The sequence below is a fragment of the Olea europaea genome, chromosome 15 (assembly GCF_002742605.1).
Source record: "Olea europaea var. sylvestris chromosome 15, O_europaea_v1, whole genome shotgun sequence".
Taxonomy (NCBI): Eukaryota; Viridiplantae; Streptophyta; class Magnoliopsida; order Lamiales; family Oleaceae; genus Olea; species Olea europaea.
Window position 1 is genome coordinate 24131662 of NC_036251.1, and position 18431 is coordinate 24150092.

Consider the following 18431-nt stretch of genomic DNA (forward strand, 5'->3'; position numbering starts at 1 on the left):
GGGGGGGGGGGCGGGGGGGGGGGGGGGGGGGGGGGGGGGGGGGGGGGCTTTTTTTCTTTTCTTTTCTATTTTGATCGAGAGGAAAAATAATGTTAGGAGGGTAGAAGACTTTTGGGAGAGAGAGGAGATGGAGACCCATTGTCAGTTGAAGATGTGTCATCTTTACTTGTGCTCATCTTCTACAGTCGTTGAGGGACTAATTTCTTGTGCATTCTATAGCGACCAAGGTCTCTTTTTAGCAATTGTAGGTATTACCTAAAGGCATGGCTGGGAATTTTACACTAAATCAGCATTCAAGACAGATTACCTGCTTTCAATAAAATTGTTAGTCGGCATCTCTTCAAACCTGCACACAAGGAATGGCAAATCAGCAGTTATGACAATTACAGGAGGATTTGGTAAGTCAAAAGACCAAAAACGAAAAAATCCTCACCCCATCTGAAGAAATATCATCTGCATTTGACGCCGCACCTGCAACAAAATCAAACAATCTACCTTAGAGGAATGTGAATAATGATGAAAAAGTAGAGAATTCAAATGATACTAAACGTCGATCAGGCATCTTGCTAGTTGCAAGATAGTTTGCAGTCTTTAAGAAAAAGAAACAATTACAGTGAACATAAATGGGTTAAAAAACCTGAATCTTTATTGAAGCAAATGTGTGAGAACAAATAATTTAATGCTCATCATTATGATTAACGGTCTTTTTCCCATGACTTAGTATACAAATTTTGCTTTGAAAAATGTAAACTGCAGTACAAATGATACTAAAAGTCAATCAGGTGTCTTGAAACTGTAAGATGGTATGCAGTTTTCAGGAAAAAAGAAACAGTAACAATGAACGTGAATGCACTGAAAAACCTGAATCTTTATTGAAGCAAATGCGTGGGAACAAATAATTTAATGCTCATCATTAAGTTTAAAGAAGATCCTTGCTAACTTTTTCCCATGACTTAGTAAACAATTTTTGATTTGAAGAATGTAAACTGCAGTACAATTTGATTCACTTTGCAACTTTTAAACATCGATTTCAATTATAGAAAAACAAAGAGCAGAACAGAATACCAATGAAGTGAAGATTAAACAAAAGAAGAGCTAATAATAAACCATGCCTTGAGTAATGGATGCAAACAGCCACCTTCGGTTGGCTGGCCCTTCGCAAGGAAGTTGTACTCTTTAAACTCTAGCTCCCTCCAATCTCCCCTTTAAACAAAAACAGGGGGAATATAACATTAGACATTAAAGTCTTTCATGCTATTAAACATTACAAAGATCAGAATATATCATTTTAGATCTTCCACTTACAGATGCAATTTAATCCTAAAAATTATCCTTAATTATAGTGTTGAGTAAACATATTGAGCATGAATTAGATTCTTTTGGGCAACAACTAGTACTTTTTTACCAAACAAGAAGCAATGAATTAAGCAGAAAATCCTAGAAAAAAGCAAAATTCTATTACAAAAAACCTATAACATTACACACGTACACATAAGAAAGAAACAAAAAGGAGGATTTGAGTTCATGGCACAAATTGCAACATAAAAAACCATGTAGACATGAACAACTGTTTATTCTTTCTATTTGTAATATGATGTGCTTATCTAACAGTACCATCCAAGCATGTTGATCAAACTTTAATTACCTTAGAAGATTCTCTCGAGTTAGATCAGTAGCCACCTTTTTCCTTTTTGGAGCATACTTAGGACCCTTTTTAATTGAATAGCCTTTCCATATCCTTGAAGAAGCAAATAGACAATCAAAAACATGTCTAGAAGTGATATGGCTAAATTAGAGAATTAGAAGATCCATTTAAGAGAAAATGAATGGGGAACAAAAAAACAAATACAAAAATTTACAATGGAGAAATAAGCTTTCTTTTTTTGAGAGCATCAATGTCCTCTGCATTGACTGCCTGCAACATAAGAATTGTATCAGTTGTGAATTGAAGTATCAGACGGCCATAAAGGAGAGATGCATAAATCTAAATTGTGTTTTAGATCTTTTATCTCTTATAGCACAAAGCAAATAGAGCTTGAAAGAAAAATTGGCTAGCTTAAATGGTGCTCTGTTTAACACACAATTAGAAAGCACATACACACATAACAACACCACACCATGAGTTTTGCAAGTATAAGCCTAGCTGAAAACTTTTGAAGAATATCTTTCTTTGCTAGTTTGTGAAGAAATATACAAGGGAAGAACAAAATCCAAGTAAATATAAATGAATATTTGCCAATTAGATTTATCATCATATAATTTTTTTTAAAACATCAAAAACTAACAATTAATGTGGTTAAAATAATTTGCTTTGTTCATATTGAAATTATTTGTGCTTTGGGAGGCCAAAATTTGTTTCATAAAAAGAAAGAAGTGAACAATTATTAAATATATAAATTGCAAAAGGTTACACAACTTATCCCACATCGAAAGTTGAAAAAAACTTTATATGACCATTCTCTTTTAAAAACAACACTTGGATTGGAAGGTAGGTAAAATTGCGCTTGCCAATGCTTGAGCCCATTTATCAAAGTAATTTTTTATTTTTGAAAAATAAAAAACCCATGTTAACTGGTAAAAACCGTGACCAATTTTCCGGTTTCCGGTTAAAATGGCCAATTCAACGGGTTATTTACCGGTTTTTTCATTTACGGTTAATAATCTAACAAATGGAGTGGACTACATTGGTAGAGGAATCTTTCTATCGAAACTTCAGAAAGAATGAAGAATAAACATATATATATTAGGACCGGACTGGATTTGAGACCGGTTCTCGGTTGAACCGGTTGGTCCAGTCCGGTTTCCAAAACATTGGTATTGGATTCCATTTGCCCCACTGTTGGGACCTAATGATTGGCCCTGTCTAAAAAAATAGAATAACTTCTCCAGTTATTTTCGACATTATTATTTAAGTATTGGATTTTCCAAAAAGATAAGCTGATGGTCATATACACACATGCACAAGTATGTACGTATATATGGAAAAAGAGAAAATAGATGAAAAGCTATTTATTCAAAAATTATTATGCACCTCCCCGTTTTGAATCTGCATGAGCAAATCTCTCACCCTGTCATCAACATGTTGTACCTACATCAAATGACTAAAATAAGAATAGCCCTGTATGACTAGCATTATTATTTTGAAAAATATAAAATAATCCCCACTATCACAGAAATATATATATCTATTTCTACAGCTTTTTATGCACGTGACATGAATTGTCCCGCCACATTAATAAAATCAGCAAAATAAGCAACCAAATATTCAGAGGCCACTCGTACGCAATATAGATTGACTTTGACATGATAATGAATTGATTAAGCTGTACTAAACGGCGTATACTCGTACAAAATATAGATTGATTTTGACATGAAAATGAATAGATTAAGCAGTAATAAAAGGCATCTCAATGAAAGTAATGAAGTCTGCAAATCACAAATTAACATAAAGCCTAAAATTCTCAAAGAGGTTAGACATTTATTGACAAAATGATGATACAGTCAGACAGCTATCCAACTGAAGTAAATGTTCATGTCTAATCTGTGACCATCCAGCATATTGACGATTAACGGATAAATAAAAAAGAAAACATAGGTAATGGTTCCAGATTTCCTAAAGCACAGGTAAGCATAAGGTGAGTTTAGTATGACGAAAGACGAAAAAGAATGGTTAGAGAAAAACGAAAAAGCAAATAGATTTCCATTGTTTGGTTGGAGGGACAAAGAGGAAGGAACCTAAGTCAAAATTTAAAGTTAAACCTTGTTTGTAACTTAATCATGTATTGAAATCTTCAATTACTGGAAAAAAAAATGTTTGCACAACATCTCCATTTGATGAAATTGATGGGAGAAATAGCTTTCTTTCCATAAAAGGTGGGAAATGGACTAATTTTTATTTATTTATTTATTATTATTATTTTTTTTTTAATTCACTCAACCTCGCTCAATTCACAGCCTAAATCTTTCCCTTTCTTCAATTGGTTTCATAATGAATGTCCTTGTGAAAATAACACTCCTGATATATATCTTTAAACTTATCTTGACAAAGCCAAAAGTACTAATGGCACATGGGTAGAATTGAAGAATGAGTGGAACAAGAATTAATGAACACTCAGTTGAATAGACACAGTAGCTTGAGAATCTGAAAGATTTTTAGGGAACCAAAAAAAAAAAAAAAATACGCCAGTGTTTGAGCCTATTTTTCCCAAAACTCATTTTAAACCACACATTCTCCTAAAAAATAATTTTAAACGCAAACCAAAAACTTTTCCCTATTTTTTAACAACACATTCTCCAAAAAAATCACTATTACAAAACACTTCCCAAAAAATGGTGCTCAAACATACATATCATATAATTTTTTATGATCGTGCACTCAGGCAAGATAATTAGGCTCCTAGTAAATAAAAAATGATGCTCTTTTTCAAATAAAACCGCATCCCATACATAGTAGCATCCTAACCTTTTTTCAGTTAAAAAGCTACAAATATCACGTCATATGAAGTTTTACGAGTATAAGATTGCTTAACAAACAAATTTTTCACATAAAAAATTTCAAGGCTCATATTTTCAGGGGGCATTACCTTCCTGGACACCTGTGATTTACCCATCTCTATCCATTTGTTCTTTATGGCCTGCTGGCAACCTATTTTGAAAATTGAGGGGTCCAACTTTTTCTGTGTCCAGAAAATTAATATTCATCAGCATGTCTTCCAAATATTGTACAGCATATAGATACTATTGACTAGCTAACCATGACTCAATGAAAAGAATAAAAAATCGAAAAAGGAATGTTTTAATGTGTACAATGGAACCTGATACATCCCAAGGTATATGGTAGTTGATGGTATTTTGAAGAACATGTTCGATTGAGCAAAAACAATTTTTAGTTTTACAAATGTTGAACTTGAATCAATTAGCACACAAATAAACTATCAAACAAACCAAAACTCATATGCACTTGCAGACGTCACAAAAATAATTGCAGCACATATTATAAAAGCAGGCTGTTCCTTCAGTTTACTATGGAATTTCCAAAAAAAAAAAAACAATAAATCTGGGAAAGGACGTGTGCACTGCCGAAGTCACACCAAGGTGAAGCAGTTTTCTGAAATTTCTACTGTTGAACTCAATCATATTCATTTATAACCAAGGACAAGCAGCATCAGAAAGATGGGGAGAGATTGTTAATATTGAGGGTGTGACAGCTGATGGTGTCATCATGGATCAGGGTGGAACAGACCGAGGAGCAATTGTCATAATTTTTTTATGGCCGGGGACATAGCAACCTTAAGTCCAGTGCAGGCATCTGGCCCAGGGGAATACCGCTTATTTTATTTATTTATTTATTTTTATTTTTTTTAAGTTTTGGGCTTTTTCAAAAAACTAATATGCACCTGAATAACTTTTAAATCCTAATCCCAGGCCGTTAAGCCCAAGTCCTTTAATTTACTTTGAAACTCAGGAACTAGCTTAAACCATGGTCCTAATTTCCCAATATCCTCCCTATTCTCCACCCACATACTCCAAAAAATGGCATTCCGGTATAATTTATCCAAACCAGCTTGATTGGTTTTGGTTTTGGGTGGTGCTCAAAACCGACCCATGCGACCTAGCCCACCTACCAGTGACTCCAACTGGAAATTCAGCCGCACTGAATTACCTAGCCCAGTCCCTTTTTATGGCAGTTAAAAATTAGAGGTTTTAGATCCTGGTGGTAATGCCATAAGGAAATTGGATTGGTGGCCAGTAAGGATGGGGGCACCCAGTATTTCATTCTATCTTCTTATATAAACCATTACCTGACTACAGCCAGCAGGTTATAATGGCAAGCAATAATTGTAAGAATACACAATAAGAAATCTCATATCATAATCATGTTAAGAATCCAGAAACCAGGAAAGTCAAGATGGAATGACCTGCAACTCTTCCCGTGTTGTACCCTCTGGTGGTATAGCTAAATAGAGTTGGACTTCAGGAGATCCTGCCCCGGCATACGTTTCCCCCTCCTTGGTGAGCCCCCATCTTTCCCTCTTAATGTCCTACGCAATGTCCATGCAGCATTATTCATCAACCAAGTCAGTTGCTTTTACAGATTGGAACAACAGAATACACTTTAACAAAACAAGAAATCTGGGTTCAAACGAATCAACAAATTCAAAGTTGCAGGCTAACAATTCATATCGAATAAAAACGAAGCTAAAATAGATATCCTTGAACAGCATTTTAGCACTTAGTACTATTTCAATTTACAAGAAAAATCAGGTATCTTCATCTTTCTTCTCTCGATTTCCCCATCCTTCAGATCAAATATTCCAGACGTTTCAATATATATTGTACAACAAATTGACTGTAAACAGGTAGTAAAAACTCTCTGACAGTAGTAATTCCTTCATATGCCTTTAATATAATAATTTTTATATGAAAAAATAATATTGCAAAAAATAAGAATTTCAATCTGAAAATAACGTTTATACTGACTTGCGCGTCCACAAGTTGGAAACCGTTGAGGCTCTTGATGACATTGACGATCTCATCGTGACTGATTCCCTTTTCATCGGCGAATTTTCCCGAATCCGATATCTCCTCGTTCTTCTCTAGATAACCTAATACGGCTTCTTCCGCCATGGCTTCCAAATCCTCGCCGGCGAAACACGGTACAGCAGCCGACAAGCAACGGAGTAGTGCGCTTTGTGGAGTTGCTATGTGTTGTACAGTCAACAGTGGTCAACAAATGGCTAAGAAATGCTTTTAGGGCAAGTAATCCTTTTTAGATTCTCTCCTTTTTATACTCCGTCGAACCTTTTTATTCTCAGCCCCGTTTGGTTTTCATTAAATTTCATTATATTACATTTCATTTTTTACTTTCCTATTTTTAACCACACAATTTTTTATAAAATAATATAATACGTAAATCAAAATTTTTTCCTTCTCTTTCATCTATTCATTTTTCAAAAAAACACTATTTTACTTATTTTCATTTCTAAAAAATGGGGTCAAACGGGGGACTTAAACTGAATTGACTTAAATGTTTCATCGGCTACCGGACTTTGCATCATGTCACGACTTAGTCACCAAACTTTTAAAATTATCCCAATAGTCACTGAACTTCAGTCCGTTACGGCCCATTACTCATTTGTTGAAATCTGTTAGTATACGTACTGACATGACTGACAGAAAGTTGAGCTAACAGGTTAAATCTCTCCAAGTGTGATGTTAATTGCCGACTCAGCCTGTCAAATGCGCCTTTGTGAAAATTTAACCCCTCAAACGCATCTCTTTCCAATTGATTAAGACCTCCCAAATTTCTTTAAATCCAGAAATTTTCCAAATTCAATTTCTCTTGAAGCTCACTCCAAAATTCCAAAATCATTGAGATACATTCAACATTTTAAACCTTAATTCCAGAAATAGACAAGAAATTGAATTCCTTTATGCAAGCTACCTTCGCCCACAGGGGCGGATGTAGGGGGTTTGGGCTGGGCTGGGCTGGGCTGGGCTGTAATCGCGACCAAGACCTAAGAATTTTTTTTGTAAAGCTTTTTTTTTATTTTTTTGTAAAAACAGTTTTTTACGTGTAATTTTTTTTTTTTTTTGCCCGGCTTGAAATTTTATAACCTAATCTTGGATCTGCCCCTATTCGCCCAGCGATTTCTCAAGTTATGCTACGGTATTTTTTGAATCTTTACCGTGTTTGTTGTAATGGGTTTTTTAATTCAAGGCCAACGCTTACAACTTCATCTTGACTGAGCAGCTACATCAGTTACTTGAAATTATTATGACTAATCCGAATGACCTGAGACAACCTCTTTGTTCTTACTATGAAAGGTTGAGGGATGCTCAAGATCGCCCCAATTTCTCAAAGTATATCTGGGGACATTAATTTTGACAGGAACTGGAAAAACTCCAAGTTAACTCTTTATATCGGGAAAAAAGTCACTTGTAGATTTACTAACCGAGATACATATTTATGATAGAATTTTAGTTTCCTGATAAGTTAACTATTATTTCGTCAATAACCAAAAGAGAGAAGAATGTTACTCTACAACCTAGAGAAATGAAATTCCTGTTTAAATTATTAATAGTGGAAATTACCAAAATAGTCAATTTTTTGCTTTGTATTTACAAAAATTTCACTTTTTTTAGACATTGCATGAATGTCAATTTTAGACATATTTGTCCCTCTAGATAATTTCAAATACCCTACATGTCCTAATTAAATGAGATTTGACCAATGGAAGAAATTGTACCAAGATTAAATGAGTTTGACCAAATGGAAGAAATTGTACAAAAACATGTCCCGTGAATTTGAAAAAAAAAGGGGGGAAATTAGACCCAATACCAATGGAAAAATTTGTACAAAAATCTGCCCCATTTTTTATACTCTTATTCATATTCTTCTCTTCTCTTCCTCTCTCTGTGCTGGTGCATTCGACTCTTCCAATAGTGAAGATCCAAGAAGGTCGAAAGTCCACTTCTTTTTCTAGTCTAAGCTTGCCATCGTCGACTCGCCATCCGCGTCACTGCCTGCCTAGTCCTGCCCCTACCGGTATATAATCTAATTTCTATGTAATATGCATTTAGATTTCAGTATTCTTTCTCTTTTTTTGCATCCAACAATTTCTTAAGTAAAGTGGGCTAAATTAGGGCTATTTTATTGAAGTTTCGAAAACCATTATGAAAATTCTAACCAAAATGCAGTATCCAATTTCTAGTTTTATAAAGAAACTGCTTGGCGATGAATTTTTTTTTTTTTTATTTGGGTATTTTTCTTTGGTTTCAATTCAAAGGGTGGGAATTAGAGATAGGAGATAAGTGGTGAAGATTTGACTTGAAATTCTTGTGGAAAGGCTAGAATGTGATGTAATGATTCCATTTCTCTTCCTTTTGAAGCCATTACATGAATCTGATTCTCACAAAATCAGTTAACTCCAAGTTTTGCAAGTTCTGTAATTTGAGGAACAAAGTTGGAGTCTTGGCTTGTTTGGATCTTAAATGTTTTTTTTCTGAAATACATAGAAACTCTAGTTCAGAATGTGATTTTTTTTTTCTTTTAAACATTTTCCTCGGAAGATGGGGCTTCCTCTCAAGTTTCTACTTCATTTTTGTTGTCGTTCAGTAAGACAAAAACACAAGAACTAATTTTATTTATCTATTTTTTTTTATCTTTGACCTTTATAAATGATTTAGTTCAATATTCCTAACCCTTTTCAGCTCAGGAAATTGACTCTTCATTTGGATTTCAAAATTTGGAGTATTTTGAGGTTATGTCTTTTCATTTGACATCAAGGATTCTGCTTTCTATAGAGAAGATGAGGTACTTTTACAATATCAGTAGCATTAATTGGAATTGGAGTTTTGCTACTGTGGTTTAGCTTTAGGATTTTAAATTTTTGTTATTGACACAGATTACAGAATGACAGAATCAAAAATGGCCAAAAAAACAAAATCGTTATATAGTTGTTGCACTACTTATAATTGGAGAATGTGTATGGCAATTAGACAAACTTACTTCTATGAAAACAATATTATGTATTTTATGGATTCAATGAATTGAGTTTTGATTTGTTTTCCACGTTTCAATCAAGTATTGTAACTCAAACTCAAAGCAAAGAGGGCTTTTTGATAATTTATTGTTGATACTCTAGATAAAACTTGAACATGTTTGTATTATTTATTAATAACAATTCTTTACTTTGAGATTAAGATTAGTAATTTAGTATAATGACATAAACAATGACTCATATCTTATTGGAGGTTTACGGTTTATTGGTACACATCTCTATTGTAAGAAATATAAGAATTTTAGATATTGTAGTGGTGCAATTTTAATGTGTTTGACATAATTTGCAGGTGCCAAATGTATTAAATATATCTTCACATTTAATTTAAATTTATCTTCAATAATTAATTTTATATGTTAAAAAAATTTTCGTTGAAGCTTATTTTTCTGGTGAATGATTTGGATAATGGCTTTCTGAGAGCCTGTGGGTTGTGGGAGTTGGTACAATGTTACAATTACGTTTGTTAGCATAAATTTTTGCATCCATTGATGTTTTCGTGTACATTTATATTTGTTTTTCTTTGTAGAGTTTAATTTCATAGTTATCATATGTATGATGCTATTGAAGCCTTGGTAGAAGAGGCATTGCCAAAGTCAACACCACGCTGGAACCCATCGAAGAGAACTCGAGCAGGTGAAGTGCATAATTTGTCTGAAAATGTTCTTTTTTATAGACAGAAATTTGTAGTTTTACTTTTTTTTTTCCTTTTAAGTTTCATTTTGGAGTTTGTATGTATATATTCCTGTAATGAATTTTGTGTTTTGATATTATGGGATGCATTTGGCAGAGGAGGAGGAGCAAAATTAATGAAAAAATAAAGTCGTTGCAAAATCTAATTCCCAATTCAAACAAGGTAGAAACCACAAATTGTTTTATTTTCCTCTTTTGTGAATCGTTATAATGTGATTTCATTAAATCTAATGGGGTTTACTTTGTTATTTTCAAATGTTTATATCTTGCAATTATGTTAGACGAACAAGGCTTCAATGCTCGATGAAGCAATTGAATACCTCAAGCAGCTCCAACTTCAAGTACTAGTTTGCACTTTATTCTGTTTCGTGAAAAATAATAGAAAAAATTAGAAGTTTTGCCTTGTGATGAAATGTTATTGTCAAAGCTTGGAATTCAATATGTTTCAAGGATTATTGCCAATTTTTTGTAATTCATGTGAATTATTAAGTTACTATTCCATTTGCTTATGCTTTTGTAGTGCACTTGTCGGTTTGATAATCTTATTGGCAGACTATTCATGGTTTGATCAATTGGTGTTTAAGTGATTAATCGTCTTGTCATTGATCCACTTATGGCATTTTTGGTTAAGTGGTTAAACCCCCTTCACATTTGTTATTATCCGTCTTTCTATTTCTAAACATTTTGTGTTGTTTTATTATTATTATTTTTTGGGAATAAGACAGGTTGAAAATCTCGTGGATTAAGTTGGGGTTTGCTCTATGGGGTATGTTTTTCTATTTGATTTTGGTGATCGATGGAGAGAGACATAAAAATTTTGTGGCATTACATTTTTCAGAGCTTAAACTTGTTAAAAAAAAAAAGGAAATTTATGTGATTTCTGGTTTTTTGGCTCTAACTGAAGATATATTTTTGTACAAGATTATTATTTTGCTAACTTTTTTCACTGAAGAGATTATTATCTGTTCACTTAAAAATTTTATGTTAAAACTGCATTCAAAACTCGGAGTAGTGTGCTCTGGTTTATTTGATTTAAAGTAAAATTCTCGTAAACAATATTGCAAATCATCCCTTAGCTCCCTTTGCAGTTGACATTTATTCATTTGGGGACAATATGAAGTATTTTTCACCTGAACTAAATTTTATTAGACAATGGTTTACAACGAAAATTTTGTCCGTACATAGCTCAAATGCTAAAGTCTTGCAAATGTTAAATCTTTGTTTGAAATTTCTTTTTTCTGATTCTGTGTTTGGATATATAAGAGGCTTCACTCATTTATATTTTGGACATCGAATACAAGTATAGAGAGGGAGAGCTTGTTTACGAAGAAGGGAAGAGAGAGAGAGACGGGTCTTTGAATTGCGAGAAGAGCATTATAGAGAGGAGCAGGTTGTTCCTAGAGGTTACGTGTGGGGTTTACTTGAATTGTAAATTATTTTTAATAATAAATTACCTGTGCTAGCTGGTTCCTCAATGATCTTGTTTGGTAAAACTCTAAATTGTCAACTTATTAGTTGGGGCTCACAAACATATATTCAAAATCCATATAATCGTGGATCTCATAACTTATAAGTTAAAATTTTAAAAATTATCCAATTTATTCAATTTATAAGTCAACTTATTTTGATTTATACAATCTATGAATCTTAACTTTATACTTACACGTATAGAAAGTATTTAAAAACATTAAATCAATTTTTATTGATATATTTCATGTGATTTATATGTACCAACTAATTCTACTATACTCATCTATATTTGTTTATACATTATATTATTTATAATTACTCGTCAAACATATGCTAAAATGGCAACCCTTTTTTTCCTAACATGCTCCTAGTCTTCTTCATTTCTCATCTTTGTGGATACAAAAGTTTTCATAAAAAAGGACTTATGGATACAAAACTCTGAAAATCAAATTTTAATTAAATTATGATAAAGGATAATGAAATATGTTGCTAAAAATATGATGAGATGTGTAGGTATCATAAAATTTATAATTAAAATTAATTATTAACTTTAACTTAAAGTTTTGTCAATCTTTTAACTAAATCTTGCTGACAAAGATTTGTTGTTGTGGCTTTATATGTCTCACCTCTCGACAATTGTGATGATTTCTAGTATAAGATGGTGGTGGTGCCAATAATAAGACAGTTTAATTTACAATTTTAAATAAATTATATACACCTTATCATAATTTTATATCATCACTTATCAAAAACATTAGTGGTTATTGTCGCTGGTTTTTTGTTTGTATTTGACAGAAGACACGAATATCAAAACATCTTGTACTTGTGTAATTTTGTATTCCTTTTATGAAATTTAATTTTCATGAAATTTCGATGGATAACTTTATACATACGTGGCAATTTTTGGTGCAGCCAATTCATGCGACTGTGAAAGTCGATTTTCTATTGTACGTTATAAGGATGATTCAGTTTTTTATAATTTCATTTGTTTGAATATAAACTATCTCATGGTAGGATTCGGTTGCTTAATTTGATGGTATGCATATGATGAATTAATAGTTATTTTCTTTCATTTCATTGATTGTCTTAAGTTTTGTTGAGCTAAATGAAGTGTATAAAATGGTGTCATTGATTGTTTTAAGTATTCTTGAAATAGTTGAGGTGTATGATATTGTGTCCTACATATTGTGACCTCTAAAATTGTTTCGTTGAAATCACTTGCACACATGTCTTTCACTGTCTCATATTGAGTCTCCATTTATGGTCACTTATTTTAATTTGTTTCCTATTTTTGAGAATAAGTATGCTAACTTGAATGGCTACAAATCCATAGGTCATTTTGATTTTTTTCGTATCTTCTTCTTCTATGTTAGTAATGATCATCATAGTGTTGCTGACATTTCTCAACCCTCTTGCATGTGAATAATGTTTAGGGGAACAATTATTGACGTGTGTTTCTAATTTCGATGGTATGGTCATCGTCCGGACAAATTGATAGTCATTCTATTCCAAGCCTCCCATTTGTATATACCAGGTGAGGATTCTAACACTTTCTTTCATTTTCAAGTGAGTTAGACATATGGTGTGTTTTTACATGTAACTTACGTTACAACCTATGCTTATATGGTGACATATGCATAAATACGATTGCTATCCTTCCAGTTTCTAGCATGCATGTGTGCCTTCACACATTCTTCGTTTTTACTTCTCAAACATACTTCTATGTTGTAACGCCCCAAATTTTATTGACTTAAATTTTGGGATGTTACCGATATCATTCCATAAACATACTTGATGCGGAAATATTTAATTGGAAATTTAAAACCCTTACATTTTTTTGAACTCTTAAATACTAAATAAAATAAACATAGTGTCATAAACTTTAGAACGTTAAATAGAAACAAAGAAAACACGCCAAGTACTCTTAACAAATTTATTCGTGAACATTTCTCTAAAGATTTTATTTGGCAGCCTGCACACCGCTCACTACCATTCATGTCGATCGTACTGACCTGAAATATTAAAATTTGAAGGAGTGAGTGATTATACTTGGTAGGATACGTGCGTCCAAACAATACGATAACTTTTAAAAACATGAATATATAACATTCCATGCCATCATTTCATCAAGAGCAATCGGTGATCAATTGAAAGCTCTAACACATTTGAGAAGACCCGAAAGCGATCTCACATTTCATTTCATTTCATTCCATAGGGACCGCATGTCAATTAGCATTTCATGAAATAAATCACGACAAAAAAATTACAATATTGAAAGGACGGGACAACTTGCACATAGTAGCCTACCTTGTTAGCTCGAATGAATATGAAAGGCAATACCAAATTCACGTTTCAGATTTTTACTTCCGCCTATTACTGTGCTGCAGAATATGTATTTTTTTTCTTGGGTGAGAATTATTTGGACGTAATGGGGGTATTTATAAGGTCCATATCAAAATTTCAAAATTTAGTATAATTGAAATGATGGTGCCAATTAAATAAAGTTTACCATTTGCGTTTACCTCAATTAAATGTGATTTATGGTTTTGTATGGGACAGACTCCCACAAAAGGTGGTAGTCAAATTTTTCTGCTTTTTGCTATCTAACATAATAACGTGTTTTACTCAATTTCGAAATTCACGTAGCTGAGTCAAAAGAATAGTATAGAAACGAATAATGCTATGTATGGTATTTAAAGTGTGAATGGGAAAGAAATGAATTTATAATAGGCCAAAAATCTGCACATATGCCGTATTTGTCCAATCTAAATCTCAGTGTTCCATACAATCAACATTTATTTCTTTTCTATATAAACAACGCATGGTAGCCCGCGCTTACCAAATTCCAAAAATCAAGGCAACTAAATCATTTAAAAAGGAACCTACCTTATCTACCATCTAACCTATAATTTCAAAAATCAAAATGGGACACTCCAATTACGTGTGACAGTATCTCTATTTCCATTTAAGATTTTTAATTCAATTAAAATACTAGTTTTTAACAACTTTTTCAAGCTGTAATATCTTGGTGCTGAATTACCCGAATTGATTTTTCTCGAGCTTAAAATATATGATTAATTACAAGCAGTCCAACGGGTATAATATTAATATACTTATCATTACTATCACTTTTTAATTTTTGACCCAAATAAAAAAAATGTGTTTAATACCTACATCATTTTTGTCCTCGTTTTTTTTTTCAAAATATAAAAATGTAACATATAAAACAAATACATTTTTATTCTAAAATTTTCGGGGCGTTACAATCTTACGTCCTTAAGATAATTTCGTCCTCGAAATTATCCTATCTGGCTGAGAAGTCCTGGAACATGACCTTGATCTCATCTTCTTCAAACTTCGAAAAGTTTACCTTCTCAAGGCATTGCATGGTCGCATAATGCTTTCCAACCAATCTAATTCTAAGATGGAATAAAGAGAAATACTTCAATCTCTTAAAAGTCATATGTTAGCTATAAATTCTTGTCCATTCGTCCTGACTGTCCTAGTCATCGATTGGTGTTAAGCGCATTGTCTAATGGCTAGTAACTTCTAGAACAAGACTTAGTACTGGTAAATGATGAATGAGCAGTCGGGCATATATTAAAAACATAAGCAGGCAGTGCAAATATTGATAGGGCACCTGCCGTGATGTCTTAATTGTCAGTTTCCTCCTGTTGGGTTAAGGCAAATACTCGGGCTGCTCCCTTTTTGCTTTGTTCGTTGTCCCGCTTTGGTGAGGGTTCATGGCAATTGGTAGCAATATGATCATGCTTTCCACACCGATAGCATACATTCTTTCCATACCAACACTCGCCTTTATGAGTCTTATTGCACTTAGGACAGAGAGTAAGAACATTGTTCGGCTTGCTTAACTTTGCCCACCTTTCAGAGCTAGTCCTTTTGTTTTGTCCATATTCTTTACCCTCGTTCGGTCCATTCCATTTCCTCTTTCATGAAAATTCAGTGCTTTCTAGCATCGTCTAATCAATTTCTAATCGATTTGAAATTACATGGGCTCGTTGTAGAACTTGACTATACGTGGTGAATTCATGTGATGCCATGATTCCTCCAATTTCTGGGTGAAGTCCGAGTTCGAACCTTCTAGCTTTCTTTTGCTCTGTATCTACTAGATGTGTCGCGTACCTAGAAAGTTGTTCAAACTTCCTCTCATAGTAGATCAATGCCATCTTTCGTTGCTTAAGTTGCAGAAATTCCGTCTCCTTACGATCTCTTAGGGCTTGGGGAAGTATTTTTCCATCACCTCCTCTTTGAAACGTGCCCAAGTAAGGTTACTTTGTTGTGCCTCAGTCCTAGTGCATGAAGCGGACTCTCACCAGTGGCCCGCCGCATCCACTAGCATGAACTCCGCACATAAAACCACTTGGGCATCAGTGCAACTGAGATGTTTGAAGATTCGTTCTAAACCCCTTATCCATTCTTCAGCTGCCAAAGGACCAACCATCCCATTAAAGGTAGAGAGCTTATAACGATGAAACTGTTCCACAACTGAGCTTGTGGTGTTGGAGTTAGTCTATGCATTCTGAGGGGGTGCTTGTGTTTGCTGCCTACCAAGATCTTGTACAGCTCTCAACAAATCCTTAAACATAGCAGCTTATGTTGGTTGACGTGCCATTTCCCTTAAATCAACCGAATAAATTTCGTCTTAAAAATAGTTAACATCTCAATAAATTTGAATGAAAAACTCCGTTTTATGAGATTTTAAATCCTAGAATACATTAGGGATGATTGAGAGAATTAAATCATAGATGATGAAGAAAAACCCACAGATTACTCCAAATACCTTTTTTTTTTTTGAAAAGGAAGAAATTATTTATCTAACTAAACTATCTTCAAGTTGCTAGTCTTCATCATCGTTGGTCCAGACATTTTGAATCCTACGAAGCTTAGACGAAGGGGCTTCATCATCCAAAGATATACATAACTCAGGCTCAAATTCCTGGTCAACCTCTAGCTCAGGGTTTAGTTCAAACCCTGGCTCCTGTTCTAGTCCTAATTTTGGCTCTAGTCTTGGTACATACTCCGGCTCGTTCTCTGGTTCTGAATGAGGTTCATAATTCGACTCCTCTTCTGGGTTTTCATCAGGGTCTTCCTCAGGCTCAGGCTCAGGCTCAAGCTCGGGCTTGAGAGTAGAAATCCACCTATTAAGAAAAGTTTCACAGTATAATTCGAACTCGATCCTTTTCGGGTGCTTTGGGGGGTTACCCTCTAGTATTTCATCCCTAACTACTATGCCCATGTCTCCCCACTGAGGTGGCAGTGTATGAATAGAAATGTTAACAGCTTGAAGGGGTATAATCCCATGTCCTACATCCTCCACCGCAGCCCACCTAGCGTAGACTTCCTCCATATGCTCAATAAGTGTGTGTGTCGGGTCTGCTTCATAATTCTTGTAGGGTTGGATAACTGCTGCCCTATGGTTTAGACCAATCCTACAAGCCGTCGTCTTTCTAGCGGTCTCTCTAGTTCTAGCCATGACTGTCACACACAAGTCAAGTCCAATTATGTTTAACGTTTTATTAGTGATAACACATTACCCTTTATGCTTGCATGATTCATTATACATATAACATCAAATATTATACTCGTATCGAAAGCTAATTAAAAAATATATATACTAGAAAATAATTCATAACATAGATAATAAAAAATATTATACTTATATCGAAAGTTGAGTAAAATAAGTGAGAAAAAAAATCATAAATGGAAACGAACATATTTCACATCATGCTCACAATTTTATATTAGAATATAACATTTCATTCCATTTCGAACATTTCTCGTATTAAATATAAGAATGTGAATTCCATGCTCAAAATTAAATTTAGTTAAGACATACAACGTAATACCTTCAGTCCGTCACATGATAGTTGATTGGTGAATGCTAAGTGCCAAGAACCTCGTTAAAATTTTTGCTTCTTCAAGTGTTTATCGAAAATTTCGTTTCTCAACCAACCTTATATACAATAGTTTTTAAACCCGTATAATCCACAAACATGAACACTCAATATATGTCGAATAAATTTATTGGAAAAAAATCATGGTAATAATATCTTTGTTACTGAGAAGACTAACTAATCTTGAAGGTTTCAAAAACAATTAAATATATATTGTTCAAAAAGACAATATTTACCGGATACATGAAAAGTTGTCTAAAATTTGAAAGTCATGTTCCTAGGACATATGTGATCGAATCCTAAATTAGTAAAAGTACACAACCATATCTTAAATTATATTTAAGAGAAAATTTTACATATAATTAACTCATTAATCGACCAATAAAGGTAAATGACGTATATAAATATCTGATACAATATAGTGCATTTGTGAGGGGGCATTATCATAATCAACGAAATGCATGCATCAATCGACATATAATAGTTAAAATAATTACTCAAGATTATTTTAGAAATTGGCAGGCTATTTATCATTTATATCACATAGAATATTATAAACACAAATGACGAGAAAAAAAATGATGGCGACCCTATGTAAAATATCATTTTAAAAATTTCTGAAGTAACTATAACTAAAATTTAAAGGAGGGATCTAAATCCTTAATTTCAAAATGAAAGTCGAAACTTAATTTAATACACAAAATTATTTCACCACTTATGAAATCCCATACCTCAAACAGAAACTTTCATGATTAAAATTGCCAAATACTAAGAAGATGATAAAGATAAACAT

General features: G+C 33.3%; 1 protein-coding gene across 1 annotated transcript in view; it reads right to left on the reverse strand.

Annotated features, from left to right (window-relative positions):
* Nucleotides 1-6821, reverse strand: part of LOC111410553 (phenylalanine--tRNA ligase alpha subunit, cytoplasmic-like) — a 10117-nt gene extending 3296 nt beyond the window's left edge. Inside the window, exons 1-9 of the mRNA XM_023040958.1 lie at nt 6481-6821; nt 5919-6041; nt 4584-4676; nt 3032-3088; nt 1860-1915; nt 1646-1738; nt 1113-1203; nt 434-471; nt 308-346 (exon numbers count right to left, since the gene is read on the reverse strand). Coding sequence (XP_022896726.1) covers nt 308-346; nt 434-471; nt 1113-1203; nt 1646-1738; nt 1860-1915; nt 3032-3088; nt 4584-4676; nt 5919-6041; nt 6481-6627 — 737 coding nt within the window. The 5' untranslated portion in view covers nt 6628-6821. The remainder of the gene's footprint in view (nt 1-307; nt 347-433; nt 472-1112; nt 1204-1645; nt 1739-1859; nt 1916-3031; nt 3089-4583; nt 4677-5918; nt 6042-6480) is intronic.
* Nucleotides 6822-18431: the final 11610 nt, after the last annotated feature.